The sequence below is a fragment of the Ochotona princeps genome, chromosome 29 (assembly GCF_030435755.1).
Source record: "Ochotona princeps isolate mOchPri1 chromosome 29, mOchPri1.hap1, whole genome shotgun sequence".
Classification (NCBI taxonomy): domain Eukaryota; kingdom Metazoa; phylum Chordata; class Mammalia; order Lagomorpha; family Ochotonidae; genus Ochotona; species Ochotona princeps.
Window position 1 is genome coordinate 4,665,624 of NC_080860.1, and position 27,927 is coordinate 4,693,550.

Consider the following 27,927-nt stretch of genomic DNA (forward strand, 5'->3'; position numbering starts at 1 on the left):
CTCACCGGAAGACGAAGTCCCGTGGCAGGAAAGCGATGACAGAGTGTTGGAGAAGGGCGGGCAACATCCGGGCACGCGGGGCGGTGGCTTCGAGGCGCGCTCTCCGCCCGTAGCCATGCTGAAGTGCGGGATGAGCGGCAGTGCGGTGAAAGGTGGAGAGCCGTTTTTGTTTTCTTTTTGGATTGCTGTGTAGACAGGGAAAGCCTAAGGTTAATGGAGTGTCTCCACAGTCCTCTTTTTAGGGCCTCTGCCCAGGCGCCTGTCTCACGCAGGGTCCTGCCAGGCCACTTTCTGAGGAGAGGACCGAGGCCCGTCGCCTTTTCTTATGCGTATTTTTTAAGCAGTGCCTCTAAGGTGAAGTTGTCCCATCTCGTCTGACTCGGGCTAGAAGAGGAGCTGCGGCCCAAAAGAATTGAGGGAAAATGATGCCTGAACAGCAAGCGTGTTCAGAGAAAGAAGAGCCTCAATGGATTTTTAAACACTCCAGACTCTACCGTTTCTTAAATGTCTGACCTCGCACAAGCCGCTAACCCACGTTCTCAGTCTGTTCATTTGTAGAATAGGATCATATAGCAGCTCCCATGTGACAGGGTTCAGGGAAGGGAACAGATGGCAGCAAAGCAGCAATCAAAGGGAATGCCTGGGAACTGTTACTCTGGAGATAAGTATTTAGAACAGCAATGGTTTATGGTTGGTGTGTGAGCACAGGGAGAGAGTTCATGAGTGGAACAGGGAGCACACAGCCCCTTCTGTTGTTGGCCCTCAGAGTAGAATACTAGAACATTCTAGCAAGTTCTGTATTGTACACTTCAGTTTTTTAAAAAAAAATTATGTATCATTAGTCTTGTTTTTCTTTAGATTGTGAGTGCTATGAGGATAGGGACTATACCCATCTTCCTTTTTTTCTTTCAAATTTCATTAATTTTTATTTATTTGAAAGGTAGAGACAAAAGGACAGGAGCAGACAGAAGAGATTTTTTCATCTGCTAGTTCACTCCTCCTGCTAGTGCCATCAGTAACAGGCTGGGCCAGGTGGAAGGTGGGAAACTGGAACTCCATCCGGGTCTCCCTCATTGGTGGCGGGGACCCCAGTTCTTGGCCATCACTAGTGCCTTCCAGGGTACATGTTAGCAGGAATTAGAAGCATGCCAGATGCTCAAACCCAGGCACTCCAATATGGGATAGGGGAGTCCCAAGTAATCTTAACCCCAAGGCAGACGCCCGTCTCTATTCCTTTTTCATTGCCATACCTCCAGTGCCTTGGGTTTACTTGCCACATAGCAGGTGCACAATACTCAGTAAATAAAAAGTTAGCGAGGGGATGGCGCTGTGGCTCAAAAGGCTAATCCTCACCTTCAAGTGCAGGTATCCCATATGGGCACCAGTTCGTGTTCAAGCTGCTCCACTTCCCATCCAACTCCCTGTCTGTGGCCTGGGAAAGGAGTCAGGATGGCCCAAAGCCTTGGGACCCTGTATCCATGTGCAAGAAGCCTCTGGAAGAAGCCTCTGGCTCCTGGCTTTGGGTCAGCTCAGGTTTGGCTGCCTTGGCCACTTGGGGAGTGAACCAGTGGATAGAAGATCTTTCTCTCATTCTCCTCCTTTGTAAATCTGCCTTTCCAATAAAAATAAATAAATAAATACAAATTTACAAAACAAAAAATTTAAAGCAATACAGAGTATAAAAAAAAGAGTCCAACATACCCTCACAAACTCTTCTCATAGTTATGCCTTCTGCTTTACAGTTTTTTCCCATAAGACTAGATGTTTTGAATCTGTATGGTAAGAGGTGACAAGAAATGGAATCTGATTTCATTGAAATTATTCTCAGCCTGTGGGAAAGCAAGGAGAGCCTGTAGGATATACAACTTGTAGACCAGAGTGAATGGTAGAACCAGGTTTGAACTAAGTGTTGCAAAACAGGCAGCCAAGTTTGGGTAGAATTTTTGTTGACAATTTCCAAATAACTAATAGGTAATATTTATCAATGGTAACTATGATGCCAAAAGCCTGTATCTTCCTCTCCAGGGTTTTGTCTTGCAGGTCAAGGATTCATTGTTCAATTGGCCCCACTGTTGTATGTAAATATATCTTGAGTCTCCTGAATGCTAATATAATCTTTAAAGGTATGTTTATTGTTAGAAAGAATGTAAGCAGTGTTTTTTCTTTTCTCCCTAGTATTTGGGAAAGCAATCCAAGCTCTGTCCCGAATCAGTGACTTCTTGTGGCTTGACCCATCTGAAAAAGGTGTAAGTAAGAAAGTTAAGAGAAAGGGGCCCAATGCGATAGAGTAGCAGTTAAAGAAGTCCTCTCCTTGAATGCGCGGGGATCCCGGGATCCCACATGGGTGTCAGTTCTAATCCTGGCAGCCCTGCTTCCCATCCAGCTCCCTGCTTGTGGCCTGGGAAAGCAGTTGAGGATGGCCTAAAGCCTTGAGACCCTGCACCCACGTTGGAGACCCGGAAGAAGCTCCTATCTTCGGCTTGGCTCAGCTCCAGCCATTGCCTCTACTTGGAGAGTAAATCATCAGATGGAAGATGTTCCTCTCTGTCTCTCCTCCTCTCTGTTTATCTGACTTTGCAATAAAAATAAATAAATCTTAAAAAAAAGAACCAAAGTTAAGAAAAGACCAAGAGAAGATGCTTCAAGAATCCAGCCCAGGCTAAATGTTAACCAGATCAAAAGTTTTCCCTTGGCTTGTACTCTCTGTAATTCCCTTCATATTGCTTTCCGCTGCTTCACACATTAAAGTTAAGGCCTGAGGCACTTAGAATTTGAACATTTCAGACTACCGATTTTAGATTTAGGACATGTATGTATTTGATATAGATATGCTCAGGTATGTATACACATATACACACTGTGTACTATATACTGCAGTCCATAGCTAATACCTCACCATCTTACTTGAACACACAGTCATGTGTCTTGTAACAATGGGGACAGTTAGGGAAAAATGTGTTGTTGGGCAGTTTAATCTTGTGTGGTCTGTTGTTTGAAATGCCGTTACATAGCATGTAACTGTATTTGTGATGTGAAACATAAAAGTTTTTGAATTGAACTACTCTTTAAAGGAAGTTGATTGTCCCCTAAATAACCATAACCTTATTTTCCCAGCTTGCTCTAAGGACTCTGAATTCTTCTGAGTCATCATATGGATCGATCCTCTTCTCTCCTGTGTTTTTTCAACATTATCAGTGGTTGACCCCAGTGAAAATGAAAGACAGTGGCACAACATCTCGTTTAAATTGCAAGTTGGGAATGAAGGTAAATAAAAATGGCCCAAGCTTTCTCTTGTACAATAGGAACATCGGTTACATAGGACATAGCATATACTTAATAGCATGCAAGACAAGTCTACTCACTTCTGAATACAAATACTCTCCTTTTGTTACTTTTTGAAAAGCTAACCAAGCAACCACCATAGGTAAGTGCTTAATATGTATACTCTATTTGTGTTACAGTCAATTCTGCCCATCTTTAGATACCTGAACTCCCTTGAGAGAAATGTTGAGAAGTGTAATATATTCACCAGTTCTGACAACTGCAAAGTAGTTATTCGATTCTTCTACCGACATGGTAAGTATAGTTCGGCCTGGTTAAAAGTGTTTTTTTTTTTTTTTTCTGGTTGAAAGTTTTTAAAACACTTTTTACATTTAGAATACTGACATTGTGTATCAATATTTCACACTGCTTTATTGCTTAGAATTTGTATAGTTAGGCAATAGGGCGGTTCTTTTTTTATTCATTTATTTTTATTGGAAAGTCAGATATAGAGAGCAGGAGAGACAGAGGAAGATTTTCCATATGTTGATTCACTCCCCAAGTGGCCACAATGGCCAGAACTGAGCCAATCGGAAGCCACAAGCCAGCAGCTTCCTCTGGGTCTCCCACACGGGTGCAGGGTCCAATGGCTTTGGACCATCCTTGACTGCTTTCCCAGGCCACAGCAGGGAGCTGGATGGGAAGTAAAGCAACTGGGAACAAGAACCGGCACCCATATGGGATCCTGGTACATGCAAGGTACTAGCCACTAAGCTACCACCCCAGGCCTGCAACAGGGCAGTTCTAGCTATTATTTATTTGCTGTAAAAGTATTGTAAAATGATTGATATTATTTCTTTTTTGAATTATCAGTGACATGGGATTGGCCTGCATTGAAATCAAGTTCTTAAATGCCCATTTCAACTCAAACAAATAGTTGCTCTAAAAATGACATGCTATTTAATATTCTGAGAGTGCTTTGTGTGTTGTCTTAGCCACAAATGCTCCTTGGTAAGAACGGAAGTAAATAATGGCTGCCTGTACTAACCACAAGCCAGGAGACAGATGCCATCGTGTAGGGCACGGGACTGGCACAAGCCCGTGGAACTCATCAGTCACTAAGCCTGGGTGTGACTGCAGGCCCTGAAAGTGGAAGCCAAAGTTTGTGTCCTTGCCCTGATGCTCCAAGCTGCCTGTGGTGCTCCTGACACCCAGCCTTGCGTGCTAGGCTGAAAATGTACTCATGGGACTTTCCATCCTGTGGAGTAGAGATAGAAGGCAGCCACTCTGGAAGCCACAGGATTCAAGGGGAACTCTGGTTCTGCTCCTTCCTGTGTGATACCCTGAGAAAATAATTTCACATCTCTGAGCCTTTACTAAGTAATTTTAGTACCAACCTCATGGGATTTTTGTGACACTTCAGTAATTCCTGTATATAGTGGGACACTCAGCACATTCTGTAAGTTAGCTTCTTCCGGGTCTCCCACATGGGCACAGGAGCCTAAGCACTTGGGCCATTCTCCCCTGTTTTCCCAGGCTGTAAGCAGGGGGCTGGCCTGCAAGTGGAGCAGCCGGGGTTCAAAGCAGCACCCATATGGGATGCCAGCACTGCAGGTAGAGGATTAGCCAGATATGACACCCCACCAGCCCTTACATATTGGTTTTTTTAAAAAAGATTTATTTGAAAGACAGTGTTACCCAGAGATAGTGAGAGGTAAAGAGAGGAAAAGATAAGTCTGTCTGCTGATTCATTCTGCTAACGACTGTAGCAGCCAGGGTCAGATGGAGGCCAGGAGCCTCTTCCAGATCTCACACCTAAGTGCAGAATCCCAAGGCTTTGGGCCATCCTCTGCTACTTTCCCTGACCACAAGTAGAGAACTGGATGGGAAGCGAAACAGCCAGGGGATGGTGCCCATATGAGACGCAGCATTTGCAGGTGGAGGATTAACCTGTTGAGTCACCATGTCAACCCCAAATAAAATAAATCTTTAAAAATTAAAAAGTATAGTACCTGGCACATAGGCCCATACCCATATCAGGTTGAGCATTCTATTCCAAAATCTGCAGTCTGGAACTCTTGAGTATCATGTGCTCAAAAGTATAAAACTTTCAGATCTTTGTGTTAGGGATATTCAACTAGTAAGGCAAGGTCCCAGGTACCACAAAATCTAAGAAACCCTGAAATGTGAAACACTTCTGCAACAAGCATTTCGGATAAAGGATGCTCAGCCTTGCCTGCTTCCTCTCCTTCTGTCCTCTGAGATGACTCATGGACCAGATGTTGAGGTCTGACCACCAGAAACCTATTCACAAGGAGCACTGCTGGCTGAAAGGTGCGTACAGAGGGTCAGACTACTGGGCAGTCAGTGTTCCACACATAAGAAACTACATCCTCATACCTCTGGACTAACACTGTGGGTACTGTGACATGAAAAGAAAAAAAGCAAAGAAAAAGAAAGAAAAATACCTGTATTTCATGGGAATTCAGGTACTCTTCTGTGCGGTGGGTCAAAGGGTGAGACATGTCCATGGTGGCCATTAGGGGGCACTAACCACATTTCCTGGAGCAGTAGAGCTGCTCCCAGCTTTACACACCTGCCAAATAGTAAACATTCCTTTAGATTTATTGCCTTCCTTAGGCTGTGAAAATTAAAGACTTTAAAAAAATACATTTATTTTGGGGCCCTGGGCAATTGCTCTATTGACTAATTGTCCACCTTACAAGTGCTAGCATCCCATATGGGCTCAAGTTCATGTCCCAGCTGCTCTGCTTTGCCCAGCTCCCTGTTTGTAGCCTGAGAAAGCAGCAGAGGATGGCCCAAAGTTTTGGGACCCTGCACCTGTGTGGAGACTCAGAAGAAGCTCCTGGCTTCAGATTGGCTCAGCTGTGGCCATTTGGGGGCTGTACTAGTGGATGGAAGACCTTCTCTTTCTCTTTGTAAATCTGTTTTCCAATAAATATAAATTTATGTTTAAAAAATATATACATACTAATTTTACACGCAAAATACTAAGGTGGCTTTCTTCTTTTTAAGGTGTTAAAAGAACCCATAACCTGCGTTTTCAAGAAAGTATGCCTATGCAAGTGATCTTTGAAAAGAGTACATGTTCTAATACACTAATGATTCAGCCACGGTAAGGAGTCCTCTGTTATGTTTTTTTTCTTTTTTTCTGAATGTAGCATGACCACAGAAAAAAATAATTCATGCTGTGGAGCTTTTCCATTACAGGATTTATCTTAAGCTCAAACCTGACTCAGAAAAAATCACCTCACAGGGTCAAGAGGAATCCTTGAGAAAGACAGCCGCGGAGAATAGCTAAAGCCAAAAGCAGAGAGTATCTTCCGCTAACAGCAGAGTGACCACCTGATGGGCTCATGGTTACTGGTGCTCAACAGAGTTCTAAAGATATCCCACCAATGCCTTCCACATCAAGATCTACCGAAAGAGAAAAATTCATTCTCTCAAAAAGTTTTATCTTCACATGGTACCTGAACCTCAGGACACAGAACCCACGGAAATTGCTAAGCGTTTTTACTTTTTCTCCTCTTCAATAATGAGGGAGGCACATTTGTTAGTGAAAGTGTACCCAATGTTTTAGTTTAGCAGTAGCATTATTTTTTTTTAAGATTTATTTATTTTATTACAAAGTCAGAGATACAGAGAGGAGGAGAGACAGAGAGGAAGATCTTCCATCCGATGTTTCACTCCCCAAGTGAGCCACAACGGCCAGTGCTGCGCCGGGAACCAGGAACCTCTTCCAGGTCTCCCACGTGGGTGCAGGGTCCCAAGGCATTGGACCATCCTCGACTGCTTTCCCAGGCCACAAGCAGGGAGCTGGATGGGAAGTGGAGCTGCTGGGATTAGAACTGGTGGCCATATGGGATCCTGGCGCGTTCAAGGCAAGGACTTCAGCCGCTAGGCCACGGCGCCAGGCCCACCAGTAGCATTAAACATTAATTACCAATACTTTGTGAGCCAAAAGATATTTTATCCTTATTCTTGTTTTACAATATTAATGTTCATTATTTTAATCTACTTGAAAGGGAGAGAGAGAGAGAGAGAACCTTGTGTCTGTTGGTTCAGTACCCAAATACCTGCCACAAGCAGGTCTGGGCTGTATTCAGAAGGCCTGTCTTCCACAGGGGTCTCCTATATGGGAGGCAGGGGACCAGGCACCAAACCATCCACAGCCGCCTCCCGGGATGTGTTACTCAGAAGTTGAATTGGAAGTGGAATAGCTGGGACTCACACTGGGCACTCTGATAGGAATGCAGGTGCCCCGACAGGAGTAGTTTTAACCAGATGCATCACAACACCCACCCCCTGTATTCTTTTTTTTTTTTAATTTCAAAGGTAGTACATGATTCTTGCAGTACAGTCCAAAACATACCAGAGTACAAAGGAAAGAAATGAGTTTTCCTCCATCTCTTATATCCCCCCTGAAAGGGGCAGTAGCTTTTATTAACAATTGGATGCCACTGTAATGTTCTCTTCCTATAGCTAATGGTCATCTCTCTCTCATTTATACCACCTATTAGTCCTGTTATCCATATTGTTTGTAATTTCTTTTTAATTTACCATGAGTATCTTTCTATGTCAGTTCATTTAAATTGATTCTTTTGACTGGTTGCATAATTTTTATTGTTTTAACAGTTATTCTTAGATATTCTTCTTACAAATACTTACTTTCATTTTATGTGAAAATCAGAGACAGACAGGGAGACAGCTTCCACTTTTCGCTTCACTCCCCAGTTGCCCCGAGTAGGCAAGGCTGAGCCAACCTGAAGCAGGAGGCCGAACTCAGTCTGGTCCTCCTGTGAGTGGTGGGGACTGTAGCACGGAAGCCGTCCTCTGCTGCTTCCCAGGTGCAATTGGGCAGAAAGCTGGATGGGGCGGGCCTCCCAACTGGCACTCTGCCAACGTGGGGGGCAGCCACCCCACGTAGCAACTTAGCTGCTGCATCACAAGTCCACTTCTTTGTTTTTCATTGTTGCATTTTCTTTTTCTATTAAATTTGAGTCTTATTTTTACATGTTTATTAGCGATTTGCATTTATTTTCCTTTTTGAATTGCACATTCATGAATTTGACTTGTATAACACATACTCCTTCACACTGGGAAGATTCCCAGATAGATTTGCTAGGTGTTCCTGACATTTTAGCATCGAAGTAACTGCTCTACTAATGTGCAGCATTGGGTTACGACCAAGATCACATCTAGCAACACCTCAGTTTCCAAAGAAACAGAATTTACAATGCAAATCTTTGTTGAGATTTATTTTTATTAGAAAGGCAGATTTACAGAGAAGGAGGCAGAGAGAGAAAGATCTTCCATAGTGATTCACTCCCCAAGCAGCTGCAACAGCCAGAGCTGAGCCAATCCAAAGCCAAGAGCCAGGAGCCTCTTCTGGGTCTCCCACACCAGTGCAGGGTCCCAAGGCTTTGGGTCGTCCTCAACTGCTTTCCCAGGCCACAAACAAGGAGCTGGATGGAAAATAGAGTAGCTAGGATATAAGCCGGCGCCCATATGGGATCCTGGCTTGTACATGCAAGGCAAGGACTTTAACCACTAGACTACCGTGCAGGGCCCACAATGCAATTTTTGAAAAGACAGAGGTGAACATCTAGCCTAGTTGGAATGCCCAGCTTTGATTCCCGGCTTGGGTTCCTGAGTCCAGCTTCTACTAAAGCAGACGGTGGGAGGCAGTGATGATGACTCAGGTAGCTGCCTCCCTGCTGTCCACGTGGGAGACCTGGCTGGGGTTGGGGCTCCTGGCATCAACCTGGGCAGCTCCGAATGCCGTGGTAATGGGGCAATGAACCAAAGGATGGAAGATCTTGCTGCCCATTTCTGTCTCTCTGCTTCAGTACATAAACCATAAATGAAATTTAAAAAGTGGGCAAAGGTTTTTAATACACATTTCTGCAAAGTTGATACACACATAGCCAATGAGCCCATGAAAAGATGCTCAACAGCACTAGTCACTAGGAGACGGGAACTAACTAGCTTTTCCTGTGAATTGTGTCATGTGTGTGTTATATCTCAACAAAGCCACTTCTCTCTAAATCATTTCTGTGAAAGCAAGCACAGGACGAAAGTGCATTGGGCTGTATGGATGCTTCTGAGTGTACCGGGGACAGTCCAGGAAGGAGAATGAGCAGCAAGCAGCCTCCCCTTGGCTCTCCAGCAGAGTTCACCTCACAGGATTTGAACAGCTCCATTTTTTTAAGTTTTGTCTATTTATGTAGTTGAAAAGATGTGTATGTGTGTGAGAGAGAGAATCTTCTGTCCAGCCAGGACCAGGCCAGACTGAAACCCAAAGCCTGGAGCTCTATGTGGATCTTCCACATGGGTGGCAGGAGTTCAGGTGTTTGGGCCATCATCTCCTGCCTCCTGGTTGCATTAAGAAGTTGAACTGATGGTGGAATAGCCAGGACTCAATCCCGGGTATTCTGTGATGTGGGTATCCCAAGTGGAGGCCTAATCCATTCTGCTGCAATGACTGCCTCTCTTCCAGTGGACGGGCGATCCCAGACTCCTCTCTCTCTCTGATTTTTAGAATTTTGTTTATTTGAGACACACACACTCCAAATGCCTGCAATGCCTAGGAATGGACTTGACTAAAGCCTTGGGAAAGGAACTCAGTCCAGTTCACCACAGAGGTAGCAGGGACCTGGTTGTTGGAGCCATCTCCACTGCCTCCCAGGGCCTGCATGAGCAGGAAGCTGGAGTCAGAAGGGAGCCAGGCATTGAACCTAAGGATCCCCATGTGAAATGAGGGCATCTTAAATAGACTGCATGTACTGAGCATGTAAAATTAACAGTGTTTCTAGTGTTTTGTTCACATTACAGCTTTCAAAAATTGTTTTTCTAGTGATTTGTTCTGCTATTCTCTTGGCCTTCAAATGAAGTTACAATTTAAAAATATTCTGAAAATACAGAAATTCAGGTATAAGAAAAATGACAGTTTTGAATGTTATATGTTGTGTATAAACTAAAATTGAAGTATAGGTGAGGTGGTCACAGAAGGTGGCTGGGAACCCGCATTTACTTTTAACATATTGGTTACTCATTACTATGTCAATTAATTCCATAATGATGTAAATTTTTGCTGATGGTATGTTGGAGCTTTCAATTGACTGGGATGATACTCTGCTGGCTCTGTCATCAGACCAGAGAGGGTATACCTAAGAAACCGTTGAACTTGACGGGACAATAAGATGCTGGACTCTATGTTTGGTATACGCTTGCAATGGGGAAATCTCAACTGAACTTGAGCTGTGGTTATGCAATAAGGTGGAGGAATCCACCATGGTGGGAGGGTTTGGGGAGGGGTGGGGAGAACCCAAGTATCTATGTAACTGTGTCACATAATACAATGTAATTACTGAAGTTAAATAATAAATAATTTAAAAAAAAAAAAAAAAAGAAAAATGACAGACTCTTTCCAATACCTTTTACTAAGCCCAAGCTGACTCACTTACTTATTTCCAGATTAAAATTTTGAGTCATGGCTTATTGAAGTCTACCTTCCTGTTTGTTTTTCAAGTTTCGCTAATGCCTTCGATTCCATTATGTAGACTGCTTGCGGAGGCGATTGTTCTTTTTACATCAAGTCAAGAGGAAGTGACTCTGGCAGTTACCCCACTGGATTTTTGCCTGAAGAGTCCTCATGAGGAGTCAGTGGGTAAGAATGATACCTTTCCTGGTGTGATTCTGGGTCAGTACTTCCTGGCTTGCCTGGTTAGTAAGAACACAGTAAGTATTCATGGCATAATATTTATTCCCATCGAAAAAACATAAAGTGTGGAACAATCATAAAAATGTTTGACAATTCCCAAGAGTTAAGCACAATGAAGATATTTCGCTTGGAAATTCAGTTGTTTTAAAATTAGGAGATGAAGAAATCTTAAAAAAAATTAAAAACAAAATTAGGAGAATGATTACTGAGGAAAATGTATTTTCAGTGAAGCATTTAAGGCCTGTTTTGGTGTGTAGCATAAAGAAAAAGCAACCCAGCTGAGATGATGTTTGACTATGTGAAGTTTTGAATTAGGAATGTAAAATATTCTAGATGGCACATATCTAGGGCATAAACTATGCATGTTAAACTGACTAGTGGCCTAAATCAGCTCTGCTGAGAGTTACACAGAAGGAATCATTAGGTATCATAAAGATCTTCTAGAATCTATCTGGCACAACAAACTAGTTCAAACTCTTTCACCTTAAATAATTTGTTTCCAATGACACCAGTAAAGAAAGAATAACAGAGGAAGGAACTGTACTGTTTAAAGTGAAAAGCCAGAAGAACCAGGGCTCGGATTGGGTCAGGTGACTGCTGTAGCGCGTGTCTGTTGCCAGGATCTGTTCTCCATAGTTTACTTCGTAACAAGTCTGTGATGTAGGTACTGTTATTACGCTCACTTGACATGAAGTGGAAGTGCGGGGGAAGGCTGTCACCTGGCTGGTGTCACAGGAAGTGGTAGCTTAGGATCTCAGTGTAGACGCTCAGGCTCATGGCCACCGTGCTTGTACTCCTTCGTTCAAGTCTTTCCTTGGCACCTACAAGTACTTGTTCTGCAAAGTATATGCCTGGCTCATGACACAGTCTGTTTTATGTTTCTGAGCAATCTCTGAATTACGATGGCCATTTAGTAACCAGGAGACACTATCTCTTGGGAGTTACTTTCTTAGGAGTAATAATAGCACTGTGGTTGACTAGAGACTCAACTTTTTAATCTTAGTATTGAACTTTTTTTTTAAAGATTTATTCATTTTATTACAGCCAGATATACACAGAGGAGGAGAGACAGAGAGGAAGATCTTCCGTCCAATGATTCACTCCCCAAGTGAGCCGCAACGGGCCGGTGCACGACGATCTGAAGCCGGGAACCTGGAACCTCTTCCGGGTCTCCCACGCGGGTGCAGTGTCCCAATGCATTGGGCTGTCCTCGACTGCTTTCCCAGGCCACAAGCAGGGAGCTGGATGGGAAGTGGAGCTTCTGGGATTAGAACCGGCGCCCATATGGGATCCCGGGGCTTTCAAGGCAAGGACTTTAGCCGCTAGGCCACGCCGCCGGGCCCAAGACTCATTTTTTTAAAAATAAAAATTTGTTTATTTTTGTTGGAAAGGCAGGTATACACAGAGGAGGAGAGACAGAGAGGAAGATCCTCCGTCCCATGATTTACTCCCCAAGTGGCAGCAATGGCTGGAGCTGAGCCATTCCGAAGCCAGGAGCTTCTTTTAGGTCTTCTATGCAGGTGTAGGGTCCCAAGGCTTTGGGCCGTCTCTGACTGCTTTCCCAGGCTACAAGCAGGGCGCTGGATGGGAAGTGGAGCTGCCGGGACCAGAACCGGTGCCCATATGGGATCTTGGCGTGTTCAAGGAGAAGATTTTAGCCACCAGGCCACCGCGCCAGGCCCAAGACTCATTTTTGTCTTTGTTTTCCTAAGCAGATTTGACTAACTCCGTTTACAGTGAGATGTTCGTCGGCCCGGATGAGTTTGACTTCTTTCAAATTGGAGTGAATACTGAAATAACATTTTGCATGAAAGAATTGAAGGTAAACAAATAATTGTGTCAAATTCAAATCCAAGTTTTCACATTTTTTTAAAATGAAGATTTAAAGTTTTTTTTTTCTTGTTCTTCCCCCAGGGGATGCTGATGTTTTCAGAAGCTACACGCGCACCTATATCCATTCACTTTGATTTTCCTGGAAAGTAGGTCCTGGGAAACTTTTCTAAATTTGTTTCCTTTTGTTAGATGTCAGTAATAAAACCCTGTGAAATTAATTTGTCCCTCAGGAGTTGTGAAACTTTATTAGACAATTATTAATTCTTCTTAATAAATCTTAAAAAAAAAAGCTTAAACCAGTTACATGTCTATGAAACTGCACATTTTTAGAACTAAAATATCTCGCACAGTAAGTAAAGATGCGTTTTATGAGACTTACTTCCACAGATCCATCAGCTCTTACGACAGTGTCGGTTTGTGAAAACACAAACATTCGAGTTAAGTCTGCGTTTTTCACTTCAGAACAAAATATCCTTTGCTTCTGTATGCCTCGCAGCCACGAGGAAGGTGTCATTTTGTCTCTGACCTTATCCTTGCAGGCCTGTGGCCCTGAGTATCGATGATATGTTGCTGGAAGCCAACTTCGTTATGGCCACCCTGGACGATGGCCCCAGTGGGGCCTGCTCGCCGCGGTCCTCCCTGGCCCTGTCACAGACAGGAAGCAGGTAAGGCCGTGCTGTTGTCTCGGACTGGCTGGGCAGGACCTTCCCCACCTAACTCTGGGCTGAGGCAGTGGCCTTCACTTGGAAGCTGCAGAGGTGGGCGGTGTGGCCGGCCCCAGCGGCTGCCGGCGTTTTCTCTTCCCACTGGAACTTCCTCAGTCTCTCTGCTGTTTCTTTGTTACTATGTAAAGAGGCATCTCTAAGTTTCAGTTTAGTTTTTTTCTCCTGCCTTTGGAGTGATACAGAGTTAGATTTCACTGAGTCTTTGTCCATGACATAGAACTTTCAGATACAGGGACTATTGCGACATGAGGTGTTTCTTTTTTTTTTTTTTTTTGGCGCGGAAAGAGGGTCACTTCACCCGAGAAGTCTGAAGACAAAAATCAAACTCACCCATACTCACCAACCTAGACGCGGCCTCTGTTAGCATCTTTGCTCCCCATGTCACTTTCCGGCTTTTTATTTGGTGTGCACTTTCTTGTGAACTGAGGCTAGGAAGCAGGTGTTCAGCCTGCTGGCTCTGATGCCCAGGTCCCGGGGGGGTTTAGCCCTGGGCCTGGTTCTTGCTTCCAGCTGCCAGCACAGGCTCTCAGAGGTGGAGGACGTGCCCCAGCCTTTTATAGGCATTCGGGAAGAGAACCACTGGATCAGTGCTCTATCTGTCCATCTGTCTGGGTTGTTTTTTAGGTTTTATTTTTATTGGAAAGTCAGATATACAGAGAGGAGGAGAGACATAGGAAGATCTTCCTTGTGATGATTCACACCCCAAGTGGCCACAACAACCAGTGCTGTGCCAATCCGAAGCCAGGAGCCAGGAGCCTTCCCCAGGTCTCCCACACGGGTGCAGGGTCCCAAGGCTTTGGGTTGTCCTCAAACTGGCGCCCACATGGGATTCAGGTGCATGCAGGTTAGGACTTTAGCCACTAGGCTACTGCTCCAGGCCCTGTCCACCAGTCTTTCTGACTCTCAAATGAAAGCAAAAGACAAAACTGGATCATGGGCCCGGTGCGATAGCGTAATGGTCAAAGTCCTCGCCTTGCATGAGCCAGGATCCCATATGAGCGCCGGTTCTAATCCCGGCAGCTCCACTTCCCATCCAGCTTCCTGCTTGTGGCCTGGGAAAGCAGTAAAGGACGGCCCAAAGCCTTGGGACCCTACACCGGCGTGGGAAACCTGGAAAGAAGCTTCTGGCCCCTGGCTCCGGATCGGCATAGCACCGGCCGTTGAGCTCACTTGGGGAGTGAATCATTGGACAGAAGATCTTCCTCTCTGTCTCCCCTCTCTGTGTATCTGCCTTTCCAATAAAATATATAAATCCTAAAAAAAAATTGGAATCACACACTGCATGTAACTTTGTATACTGTCATTTCATTTCAAATATGTCGTGGGGCCTGGCGCTGTGGCCTGGTGGTTGAAGTCCTCTCCTTGCACATGCCGGGATCCCATATGGGCACCGGTTCTAATCCCGGCAGCTCCACTTCCCATCCAGCTCCCTGCTTGTGGCCTGGGAAAGCAGTCAAGGACGGCCCAATGCGTTGGGACCCTGCACCCGCATAGAAGACCTGAAAGAAGCTCCTGGCTTCGGAATGGCTCAGCTCCAGCCATTGCGGTCACTTGGGGAGTGAATCATCAGACAGAAGATCTTCCTTTCTGTCTCTCCTCCTCTCTGTATATCTGACTTCACAATAAAAATAAATAAATCTTTAAAGCAAGCAATCAAACAAACAAAAAACCAAAGTATGTTGTGGATACATTCCAAATATCACAAATTCTGACATAAAAGCATGACTTAAAAAAATGGCTCCAACACCCAGGGCTGGACCAGGCCAAATCCAGGAGCCAGGAGCTCAAGCACTTGGACCATCCTCCATTGCCTCCCCTAGGCACATCAGCAGGGAGCTAGGTGGGAAGTGGAACAGCTGGGACATGTACCAGCACCCACATGGGATGCTGGCACTGCAGACAGAAGCTTAACTGTTAAGCACCAGCACCACCAGTTCCAGTAATGTATTTAACTTTTCTCCCAACCTGGTACTATCACTGTATCACAAGATATCTCCTCCACACTTGATGGCTTTACTGAAAGATTTGAATCATGAAGTGAATTTCCAAATGACTGTATACACAAATCTTAACAATGAATTCCATTTGCCAAACTAGTCCTATCTTTGTCATTCCACACTGCTCCGCGTGGTACAGAAATACATTGTTTGTAAGTCAATAGTTCATTAAATTAATCCCTTTTAATACTTCAGGTCAGAACTCATACAGTCAAACCATGAGGCCAGTAAAGATTCAACCAGCCAAGTCCCAGACCGTCTCTCCAGAAGAGCAACCGGAAGATTCCACCAACGCACGGGCACGTCTAGGCCCCAAGATCCTGGCAGCCCCGGGCTAGAAGTGGGGAGCACAGACATCAGTGAGGTTCCTGAGAGTGTCGTCAGTGACCCTGAGGAAGGACCAGGCCATCCACACCTCAGGAAGGTAGGGGCGGAGGACACGATGGCCCACATGGCCCATGGGGCTTCTCCTCAGCTCAGTGCTCTGTAGGCATGCTGTCCAGCCCACCCACAGGCCTTCGAACCAGGCTCTTGTCTCTAGGCTGGTGAGAGGTGAAGTCACAGAATCCACTTAGCGGGCAGTTCCTAACAAAGCCTCTTCCAGCAGACACCGGACATGTCTTCAAGAAGATGTGACACTTACCTGGCTTGGTCTCCACTTCTAGCAGCCCCTCCAGTCATACTGTTGGGAGCTTTTGTTTCTCTTGCTTCAAACTTCACTTCTTCGACTCTCTCTCAAAAAAAAAAAGTGCAATTATTGGAGTCCAGTTTATCTTTGAATACAGAATTGCATGGTGAAATCGCATAAAGGACGTTTGGTAACTTTTGTGTAATAACTTTTGGGCCACCTGCCCTGAGCCTCTTCTACCCCCTCCCCCCACCAGTAGCAAGACAGCACTTCCTGCGGCGTCAGGTTCCTCAGGGCTCTGAGCGTTTGCACCAGGAAGAGCTCCAAGAGCCCCAGGTTGGGCTCTTCCCTCTGCATTTCCTGTCCTAAGGGGCTGAGGCAAACCCTTGGAAATCTGAAATTAGGGGTGGAGTCAGTGAGCAGTCTCCCCCAGCTCAGGACCTCTGTTCTCAGCCCCCTAGTTCTCCCTGTGGGGTGCATTGGCCCTCACGTCTGGGCTCACTGGTCAGACCTTGTGGGGTGTGCATTGGCTCTCACGTCTGGGCTCACTGGTCAGGCCTTGTGGGGTGTGCTGGCCCTCACGTCTGGGCTCACTGGTCAGGCCTTGCTGCCATGCACTGGCTCGTTGACCTGGATTAGTTACTAATCTCTGGCTAAGTCACAGAAAAGCTTCTTTATCAGTAAAACGAGGATAATAATTACACCTGTTACATGGAACTGTAAAAATTCATGGAGCTAATATTTGTAACTGGCCCGTGGTCAGTTCTCAACACAAGTTATCAGGGTTCCACAGCTTGCTTTAAACAGCATCCCAGCATTCTGTGTCTCCGATGGGTCCCGGGGCCTCCAGTCCTTGGAGCAGTTCTTGGTACTTGCCCTGGGTAGTGAACACAGTCCTCCCAGGCCTTCCAGCCCTCTGCCCTCCCACCTCCCTCAGGACCACGGCAGCCAGCTGTTGGGCCCGTGTGTTGACAAGGACCTTAGAGCCACCTCTGTACGTGAGTGGCAGGGTCTGCGCCCTCTGTGAGCCAGGCTGAAAGGGCAGCTGCGCTGATGCTAGTGACTTCCACGTTTATGTGCCTGATTATGTGTTAATGTCTCACGTTCAAATAATCTCAAACTCTTTGAAAAAAGCTACAGCATACTACGCAGGATTTGGGGGTGAGCATTTGGCTCAGCTTAGGTGAAGATGCCCCTTGGGGTACTCAGGTCCCATCCCAGAGCGCCCACATTCAAGCCACATGCAGCTCTCAGCCAGGGTACACTCTGGCAGGCAGCAGGTGACGGATCCTTACCACTACAGAAGGGACACAGATACACAGAAATACAGCACACACAGCACAGGTACCACAGCACACACTACACACACACACACCACACACAGCAAGGTACTACAGCACACACTACACAGACACACAAACAACACACACAGCACAGGTACCACAGTACAGACTACACAGGCACACACACAACACACACAGCACAGGTACCACAGCACACACTATACAGATACACACTACACAGACACACACACACAACACAACACAGGTACCACAGCACATACTACACACACACACACCACACACAGCAAGGTACTACAGCACACACTACACAGACACACACACATAACACACAGCACACACTACACACACACACAGAGCATACAGCACACACAACACAGGTACCACAGCACGGACAACACAGATACACACACAACACACAGCACACGCCCCACAGCACACACTACAGATACACACACAACACATACAGCACACACTACACACACACACATAATAAACAGCACAGGTACCACAACACACAGTACAGATGTACCCACGACACACACACATCACATGCAGTACACACACAGCACACACAACACAGACATACACAGGTTACACAGACACACAGCACAAACACAGGTACACACACAGCACACACTACAGAACACAAATAGATCCATAGCAAATGTACCCACAGTACACACAACACAACACAACGCACACAGCACACACAACACAGACACACAGCAGGAGTTCTCATTCCTCTTCTCCCTCTTGCCTGTATGTAGCCCCTTATTTTCTGTTTTTTACACAAATGAGCATGCCTTTTCTCACTTCTTCGTTATAAGGATGCTGTTTTCCACTTTGCTTTTTTTCCCCCATTTTATTGTTAAAGGCAGAGAGAGCAAGAGAGCCTTTTGTCTGTGGTTCACTCCAAATACCTGCACCAGCCAGGGCTGAGCTAGGCCAAAGTCAGTGACCAGGAGCTTTTCCTCAGGGCGTGTTCTCCTTTTCATCTCGATAGCCTCAGCCACTCAGGGCACCTCTTTCCTGAGATACCAAGTATGGATCTAATTCTGTCCTCCTCAAAGCGGCCGCCCAACTCCCTGGCCCCTTCTGCCCTTGCGATCCCCGGTGTGACCGGGCTATTCCTTTCTCTGCTCAGCTCAGCCTGCCCTTCCCCTGGCTTCCTCGGCTCCTGTTGAGGGTCCATGTCACCCTATTGGGGAAAATTTGTATATTTGGCTCCACTGGGAGATTCTGTTGTTGCTGGGCTCTCTGTTGCTTCAGGAACCCGCCCGGCATACTTTTGGCATTGGCACAGTGCCCAAGGATAGGTAGGGCCGTTTCCCTTCCCCTGGCCCAGGCACCCTGACCTTGGGGAGTGGCTCCCTGTTCTGAGTTCAGGCATCTGTTGTTACTGGCAGTGGGGTCTCTCTCCTATGATTGTGGGTGCGTATGTGTAGGCCTTTGTTTTTGGTGTCGATCTTACAGCCTGCTGCCTGTCTGCTGTTTTCATTAGTTTATCCTCCTGGGGTTTTCTTTACTCAGAACGGGATGACTGTACCGCTGCGAGCCCATCCCTTGCCCCGTGTCTGGAGGGTGACTACACATGTGGCATGGTGTGGCCGCAGCTCCCTGCAGATCTGCCCAACCCTTTCCCCTCAGCCCAGGCTAGACTAGGTCTTTCTTCTCTCCCTTCCATGGTAGCGGGCACACAGTAACTTGCAGGCATTACACTGCATTTGGCCTGAGGGGGCCTCCTTTGTGGAACGCCCAAGTAACAAGCAAACTGCCACCTAACTTAGTAACGAGAGAGCCACAAAACGGATTTGTAACAGGTGGCTGAGCCTTAGCCAGTGGCAGGTGCAGGAGACTGCTGATAGAAAGGAGGCCAAGATAATGGGTCAGTGCCACCCTCCTGTGCTCTGTGCACGCACACTGCCTGCCCACGCTGTAGCTCTCCTGTGCTCTGTGCACGCACACTGCCTGCCCACGCTGTAGCTCTCCTGTGCTCTGTGCACACACACTGCCTGCCCTCCTGTGCTCTGTGCACACACGCTGCCTGCCCACACTGCAGCCCTCCTGTGCTCTGTGCACACACACTGCCTGCCCACTTTAGCTTTCCTGTGCTCTGTGCACGCACAGTCTGCCCATGCTGTAGCTCTCCTTGCTCTGTGCACACACACTGCCTGCCCACACTGCAGCCCTCCTGTGCTCTGTGCAAGCACACTGCCTGCCCACGCTGTAGCTCTCCTGTGCTCTGTGCACGCACACTGCCTGCCCACGCTGTAGCTCTCCTGTGCTCTGTGCACACACACTGCCTGCCCACGCTGTAGCTCTCCTGTGCTCTGTGCACGCACAGTCTGCCCATGCTGCAGCTCTCCTGTGCTCTGTGCACACACTGTCTGCCCACGCTGCAGCTCTCCTGTGCTCTGTGCACGCAGTCTGCCCACGCTGTGCTGTGCACGCACACTGTCTGCCCACGCTGCAGCTCTCCTGTGCTCTGTGCACACACACTGTCTGCCCACGCTGCAGCTCTCCTGTGCTCTGTGCACACACACTGTCTGCCCACGCTGCAGCTCTCCTGTGCTCTGTGCACGCAGTCTGCCCACGCTGTGCTCTGTGCACACACACTGTCTGCCCACGCTGCAGCTCTCCTGTGCTCTGTGCACACAGTCTGCCCACGCTGTGCTCTGTGCACGCACACTGTCTGCCCACGCTGCAGCTCTCCTGTGCTCCATGCATACATGCTGCCCGTCATTAGGGAACCCGCTCTGGTTCTGGGATTGCCCAATGCATGACTTCAGTGTTTGATCAGCGGCTGTTTAAGAAATACAGCTCTTTTGGAGGTTCTCCTTTGCCCAGCTCATCATCCTACTGGGCAGGCTGTGGGCTCATGGAGGGCAGCCTTCCTCTGACCCATTGCACTTCTCCCTGTGTGGAGCTGATGCCAGCACCCCCTTAGCCTTGTCTAGGCTGCTCTAACGGAATCACAGATCCCCCCCTCCATCGAATCAACTGCAGCTTACTTCACCCTTCAGAAGAAAAATATGCCAGGGGTGCTGCGTTGGCAGTGCGGGTTTGCAAAAGTCAATGTGTTCCAGTATTCCTCTTTTCTGCTCAGGGCCGTGCTGGTCTTTATGCATATAATCTACGCAAGAACACAGCTAACAGGTGTAGGCACCACAATGAGGACAATGTGCAAACTGTTTTTAATATTATTTGCAAGGCAGAAAGAGGGAGAGGGAGAAAGGGAGCAGGGGAGATATGATGCCCCCCCACTCCACAAAAACCTGCTGTGGGCCAGGCTGAAGCCAGGAGCCCAGAACTCCATCCGGGTCTCTCATGTGGGTGGGAGGGGCTGCAGTCCTTAAGCTGGCATCGCTGCCTCCCATAACGTGCATCAGTAGGAAGCCAGACCTGAAGCAGGGCTGGGACTCAAACCAGGCTCTGCTTCCAATCCCAGCTTCCTCCTCGTGCAGAGCTGAGGGGCAGCAGTAACAGCTGAAGGGCTCGGGTCCCTGCCACTCACGTGGGAGACCCGGATGGAGTTTCAGACTCTTCGCCTCCCAGCCCAGCCCAAGTTGTTCCAGGACTTTGGGGAGATGTCTGTCACTACACCTTTAAAAGACGTAACAAATAGATGAAACCTTAAAACACACAAACACACCCCAAACTTGAGGCAACTGCATCATCTCTGCCCCGTTAGGACCCAGCCCGGTGTTTGCTTCCTGCTGCTTCACCAGAAACACTGTCCATGACGTCCAACAGCGCAGATAAACCATCTCACCGTTCTGAAGGCCAGAGAGTCCCTGATGCTCTCACTGGGGTGGTCGAGGTGGTGGCAGAGCCGCACTTCTTCCAGCACACACCAGGAATGGCCCTAGCTTTCGGGCCCCGTGCCACTGCATTCACTGTCTCTGGCCTTGTGGGCTGGCAGTGGCTGGCTCTGTCCTCCATGGTGTTGTCCCCAACCCCCACAGTTGGGGAGGGTCTCTGTGATGGCCTTGGGCCTGTCTGGCTGGTTGGCCGGTGCTATTAGCAACACATCCATGGTACCTGTGATCTTCACCACTCCTCCCTGCCATCTGGAGCCCTGGGCTTAGCACAGGGGCATCTCGGGGGTTTGTTATCTGGTTTCCCACGGTCAATCCCCCAACTGCTTGAGGTTTTCTGACCAGAGCAGAGTCCAGCAGCGACCGTCAGAACTGCCCGATACCAGCTATCACATGAGCCCAGTCACATGACTGAATGCATGTTTGTTAAAAGCCTCCAGTGCAGGGGAAGTTCAGGATACCTTGCAATGTAAGGAGTGGATTAGCTGGTGGCTATGGGGGCAGGTGAGCTGGGGTGTGAGGTGGTTTGAAGGCACTGATGGCCAGTGTAGCTGGACAGTTTCAGCCAGGGAGACAGCAGCACAGAGTGCAGGCATGCTGAGTATCCTGAGCTGCGTCAGCGGCCCAAGTGCCGGGTTCCAGACAGTAAGCAGGAGGCCCTGCCGAGCTGGATGTGGACCAGAGGGCCTGAGCAGCGCAGGAACCGCAGCTGACTGTCACAGTCCTTTGAAGGGAGGGGGCAGATTCTACTGTTAATAGGTTTGGGGATCCCCAGTCCAAGTGAGATGGTGAGTTGAGCATGGGATAGGTAAAGCTGCAGAAACCAGGTAGCCATGGGCTGGCAGACCTGGATTTGAAGGCTGGCTGGGAGCAGCTGGGAGAGCAGGGCAGGAGGAAGGCTCCAGAAAGAAGTATCAGAGTCAGTCCAGTGGGGTGAGGACTAAGAATGCTTGGTTTCATCCAGCGTGGTTCTTTTCCCTTCCAGTTTTCCTGTATGTTCTTTGGGGCCCTGGCACCAGACCAGCAAGAACACAGCCATCCTCTTGACCATGTGGCCACAGCAAGTGACAGTGAGGAAGACGCAGGTAACAGCAATCCATCACAGTCCAAGGCTGTGTGACGCCGAGCGAGCACCCTGTTGGGTCGCAGGCCCGCAGGCACCTCGAGGCCTGGCTTCAGCTCCGCAAGTCCTGGGAATGGAGGAAGCCGGCCCCTTGGACGAGCAGCTCCTCCTAACAGCCGCTTGTTAAGGGTCGCTTTAGGCCATAAACCGCTCCAGTGGGGAGGCAGAGCTGCCAGCCGGTCACAGTGCAAGCCAGGTTCCACTTCTTGCCAGTTCCTGCAGGTATTGAAGCTGCCTTCAGCAGCCCTGGCTTCTGTTCATGCTCGGCTATCCTTGTACTTCAGACTTGGGTGCTTAACAACCAGACAAGTTACGTCCTCTCTTCTCATAGGGTGCCCCTTTTTGTTGAATAGTTTACAGGCTAAAACTTGAAGTAAAATAACCCCAAGGAGTGGGGATGAATAAAAACCTAAGTGATCCCCTCACCCTGGAGCCTTTCTCAGTATTGTAGAACTTTCTGTCGTAGCCTCAGTTGTCCTGACTTTCCACATGACTCAGCATATAATGCACCAGACACAGATGAAGCTGGATCTCTGCGGTGACATAGGCAGCAACCTGCTCTGCCCAGAGGCCGCCAGACATGTCTCCATTCACATGCAGACAGACCCAGGAACACCATGACGTAACATGCCTGCTACTGCGAGGGCCGCGCCTCTCCCTGCCCTGGGCTGCTCACACTCAGCCAGAACCCAACACACGGGGCTTGAGCGTGTCTGTCAGGCCTTGGTGAAAGCACCAAGCCACGAGGAGCTGGGGAATATCGTGAGGACTTTGTAAGGCGGCTTTGAGACTGAAGCAGAATGGATCTGGCTCTTGCAGTTTGGCAACGTGTCACTGTTACCCACAACAATCTAATAAAAACTCAACTTTACCCCAAGATACTCCTCAGTGAATAGAAATGGACTCTCACTAAGTTTTATGTAGAAACTGGCAGTGTCCAAGGAACTTTAGTGAAGTCCTTTCATGCCACGGGCTGGATGACATGGCATTTTGGCTGCTCGGCAGATGCTGATGGCTTCCCAAGGCGGTCAGGCACAAGCGTAGCTCTGTACAACAGGCAGGGGCCTGAGTGGTGAAGACCGCCTGGTCAGCAACAGCTGGGACAGACCACTAACAGACAGCAACCCTGGGACTCTGCATATGCACTGAAGGCTAAACTTGCTCGCTCGCTCTCACACACACACACACACACATGCCATTGGGGTGGGGGTCAGGGGTTGGGTAGGGAGGGGCTGGGCAACTTCACTCTACAGTGTCTTGATGGTGGGGAAACCTCTGTCGTTCACATTTGATACCAGCCACTGGGAGGCCTGGAAGCCAGCAGGCTGGAAACTAGAGTGGAGGCAGCCAAGAGTGTTCAAGCCTAGAAACCAGGCGCCCCAGACACCCACGTACACAATGTCAAACCCTTGTCCTGTTCAGTTACCCTTGAAACCAAGAGAAGCACACAGGTTAGTATAAATACTATATTTATTAAATATCTTTACAGTTTCTTTAAATGTATTTACAGAACTACTCCTGCATAAGTTATATTTCAGACATCCAATTCAGGTAATTGCCTCTTGGGTAAGACAAATAATGATAGTCTCAACAGAAGAAAAAAGCAGCGCATTAGTATACACAGATTCAAACTGGCTTCATCATTTAGCCATCTTTGCCGCAAACTACCTGCTAACTGAAAATTTTGACATGGACACCATTTTTAGTTGAGAAGCTGAATTTTGCCAAGTTTTTATTAATTTTTTTTAACTGACTTCAAATACTCTTTCACAGGACTTTTTTTTTTTAAAATATATATTGTAAAATTTGTTAAGTGCAGAAATGTGACACAGTTTCTAGAGAAATTGAATGCTGTGGCTTTTACCAAAGACAGCTGGTATAAGGTGTCAAGAAACCTGGAGCTCCTCCAGACGTACAAACATTTACAATCTCCAAAAACACTCAGAGCACTCACAACAGACTCAGGAACTTCTGCTTCCTGCCTCGTGACACAGTGTGGTAGGCTGGTGGCGCTGAGCGATCCCAGCTCCAGGGAGTGCGCCCACAGAAGAGGGCGCACTCCCTCGGGACAGAGGCTGCCCGCAGGGGAGGGCACACTCCTTAGCATAGGCGCTGCCCTCAGGGGGAGGGCACACTTCCCTTAGGACAGATGCTGCCCGTAGGAGAGGGCACACTCCCTTGGGACAGGTGCTGCCCGCAGGGGAGGGCACACTCCTGAGCATAGGCACTGCCTGTAGGAGAGGGCACACTCCTTTAGGACAGGTGCCGCCCGCAAGAGAGGGCACACTCCTGAGCATAGGCGCTGCCCTCAGGGGGAGGGCACACTTCCCTTAGGACAGATGCTGCCCGCAGGGGAGGGCACACTCCCTTGGGACAGGTGCTGCCCGCAGGGGAGGGCACACTCCTGAGCATAGGCACTGCCCGCAGGGGAGGGCACACTCCCTTGGGACAGGTGCTGCCCGCAGGGGAGGGCACACTCCTGAGCATAGGCACTGCCTGTAGGAGAGGGCACACTCCTTTAGGACAGGTGCCGCCCACAAGGGAGGGCACACTCCTGAGCATAGGCACTGCCCGCAGGGGAGGGCACACTCTCTTCATTCTGATCTGGACCCAGCCCTGCCCCACCCCCACCCTGACACGCACACCTGGAATGGATTCTTCTGCGACTGAGCACCCATCAACCATGTCCAACGAGTTCAGTCATCAGCACAAAGAACTTGTTTTGCCTTCATTTCTTCTCTCAGCTTTCAAGAGCCTATGGGGTTTTACTTCTTCTGCATTTGGTAATTTTTTTTTGTGCGCAGGCAGCTTTAAGTTCATAGGAAGAAATAAGGTCTGATATGTTTAGAGTGCACATTTTTAAAACAGAACAAAATAAAAATTTCAAGCATGTGATAAAAATATTGATTTTTTTATAATACAGTATTGCTTTATAAATATAGATGGAAAAAAGCTATAAACTTTATTGGTCTTTGGTGCATCCAGAGGGATAAATAATTTGCCATTTGTAAATTAGAAATCCGAATTTTTTTCTCCTGTTATAAAAGTCCATTTTGTGAGACAAATGTGTATGTTGACTCTAGTTTTAAAACACAATTCCCACACACATTGAGTTCAGAATCACAGCTGCCAGTGGTTTCGCTCGGCCCCACACAGCCACCGGCCATGGAGAGCCGAAGGTACTTCCAGCAGCATTCCCACCGGCCCTTTGCAGTCAGTTAAGTGCATAACACAGAAGGGACTGGGGGACAAGAGGGAACAGAGAAGATTCTACGTGACTAATATATAGGCCAGGTCCACAAGTCAACACCACTGTGCAACTCAAATCTCGTCCCACTATTTTCAATGTCATTGGAACACACTGTCAATTCCCAACAATCACTTCTTTAGAAAGTAAGCTGATTAAATGAGTTGTATAAACCACCAACCTAGCTTTATGAGATTGTGTTCGGCGGGTTGAATGAGAGCAGAGAAAAGCCAGTAACTTGACCAACACTGCTCTAACCACTAATTAAATGTAGGCATTGGAAAATTAATGCAAAATGTATCCAAATCACAAGGCTACATACCTCTGACCAAAATAATTAAGATGCCCACACAAAGCCAAAGCCACCAGTCCCGTGTAAAGGCATTCCTTCTGGCCAAACCCTCTGGATGCAACTCTCGCCATTTGGTGAACACACGGAGACCCGCCACTCACACCTCGTGCTCCCTTCCCTGGCTTGAGGCCGTCTCCTGCGCCCCAGCCCCTTCTCCACCAAAGAACTGTTTTGTCAAGTTAGGGCAGTTAAGGCATTCTGACATGTAATTAAAGATGATTCAAAATAGATACCTAACATTATGCCAATTTAGGAATAGTAGATAAATTACTGAACAGCTTAAAAATGAATAACTCATTCTTATTATAAATGAAATGCCTGTTACAAGCATGATGCATTGAAATATAGTAATGACATGTACATGGTACATGTTAAACAATTTTAAATAAAAGCTCGACAGTTACTCAAATATACAGTACAAATTCACAAAACAAAATCTTTTAAAACAAGTTGAGGTAACCTCAAACGTAAGTTTGAATGCAATGAACCAGGAGTCAGTCTCTCGGTTAGAGAAAAGGACTTCCTAAATTCTCCTCGAGTAGGTTCGCATCAGGGGTCATTGCATTCTCATCTCTACACCAATGTTACCTGACTTAGATAGAAAACATGGCTTTAATTTAAGGATTTCTAAGTATATATATATATATTTTTTTTCTACCACCAAGTTAATGAACGGGAGGAACTGACCCAAAAATATATATCTTTACAGCAGTCAGCTGGTACACAAACCTTAAACGTAAGTTTGAGCTTGTAGACCATGGGAAAACCGAGTGTGGGGTGGCTGTGTAAGGGACGACACACTGCAAAATGGCTATTGGGAAACTGTAAACATTAAGCTCGATTTGGAAACCCCTATGTCTCTGCTGCAGCCAACTGCAAGTGTCAGGCCCCCCCCTGGGAGTTCTCCTCGTGAACACCTTGCTGACGCCCTGCCCGGAGGACCACGCGCTGGGCGCACATGCTAGAGCAGGCAGGGCTCCTAACACAAGGCCTCAGAGTGAGACTGGGCCACATGACCATTGGAAGCCAATGGAAGCCAAAGTCCCAGCTGTCCGTTCTCAACCCTCTGGACTCAGAGCAGCCGCCTCACCAGCAATGGGCTCTGAGATCAACAATCTTGAGCAGTAATTCCATCAATGACTTCCACTAAGGAGCCCTCCCACCCCTACTGCACATCAGGCCACCAGCCTATGACTGAATAAGTGATAAACTGCCAAAACTCTTAATCACAGGACCACAATTCAACATCTTTTTAAAAGTACGAAATATTTGCATCCATAGAACTAAAATGAATTTCTCTTCCGATCTGTAACAAGCTGCTGGGATCGAGATCTTAGAGCCCAGAGCCGTGTTGTAGAGCACAATTACAAGCTCCTGAAAAATAGGAGTTTACAATGAAAATAAGAAGCCACACCCAGTCATCACAACAAGGACTATGCCTGTGGAGGACACGGTGACACCCTTGGATGAACAGTGTTTCCTAAATGTATCTTTACAATACGACTGGGATAAGACTCACTGCAATTCTGGATTCACTTTACCAACGTTACTCATTTCCCAAACTTCAACTGTTTTTGAGAAGCAACAGCCTGTGAGAAAAGTCACACGCTGGGAGAGCTTCCACGAGGACACCTCAGAGCCAAGTTCCCTTCAGGCGTAGACGGCAGCCATGAGTGAGGGAGGGACAGTAGTGGTTCTCAACAAAGACCTCAATGGGCCCCAAGGCCAGGCCCGATACCCGCGGTCTTGCCGGCAGCATGGGCAACGGCGGCAGGGACGCTGAGGGGAAACGCAGCGCTGACCCCACGGCTGCTCAGTCAGTGTACTCGGCCACAATGGAAAGGAGGACGGTGATATCATCGGGCTTTCCACCTAAAACAACAGGAAGACAGAGG

The 27,927-nt window shown here is 47.6% G+C and overlaps 2 protein-coding genes across 2 annotated transcripts in view; one reads left to right on the top strand and one right to left on the bottom strand.

Annotated features, from left to right (window-relative positions):
* Positions 1-18: 18 nt before the first annotated feature.
* On the top strand, positions 19-22,431 carry RAD9B (RAD9 checkpoint clamp component B). The gene is made up of 11 exons (XM_058656454.1): positions 19-152; positions 2,176-2,246; positions 3,115-3,264; positions 3,462-3,576; positions 6,298-6,397; positions 10,845-10,951; positions 12,721-12,827; positions 12,920-12,984; positions 13,378-13,503; positions 15,756-15,984; positions 22,296-22,431. Exons 1-11 carry the CDS (start codon positions 116-118, stop codon positions 22,428-22,430), a joined length of 1,242 nt encoding a protein of 413 aa, XP_058512437.1. The 5' UTR covers positions 19-115; the 3' UTR covers position 22,431.
* Positions 22,432-27,582: 5,151 nt separating this feature from the next.
* The window catches only part of PPTC7 (protein phosphatase targeting COQ7), a 41,696-nt gene continuing 41,351 nt past the window's right edge, over positions 27,583-27,927 (bottom strand). Inside the window, exon 6 of the mRNA XM_004595387.2 lies at positions 27,583-27,904. Coding sequence (XP_004595444.2) covers positions 27,846-27,904 — 59 coding nt within the window. The 3' untranslated portion in view covers positions 27,583-27,845. The remainder of the gene's footprint in view (positions 27,905-27,927) is intronic.

Coding starts and splice junctions, on each gene's coding strand:
- RAD9B (XM_058656454.1), top strand. CDS start 116: ATGCTGAAGTGCGGGATGAGCGGCAGTGCGGTGAAAG. Junction 2,247..3,114: donor TTGACCCATCTGAAAAAGGT/GTAAGTAAGAAA, acceptor TTATTTTCCCAG/CTTGCTCTAAGGACTCTGAA. Junction 10,952..12,720: donor TCCTCATGAGGAGTCAGTGG/GTAAGAATGATA, acceptor TTTCCTAAGCAG/ATTTGACTAACTCCGTTTAC.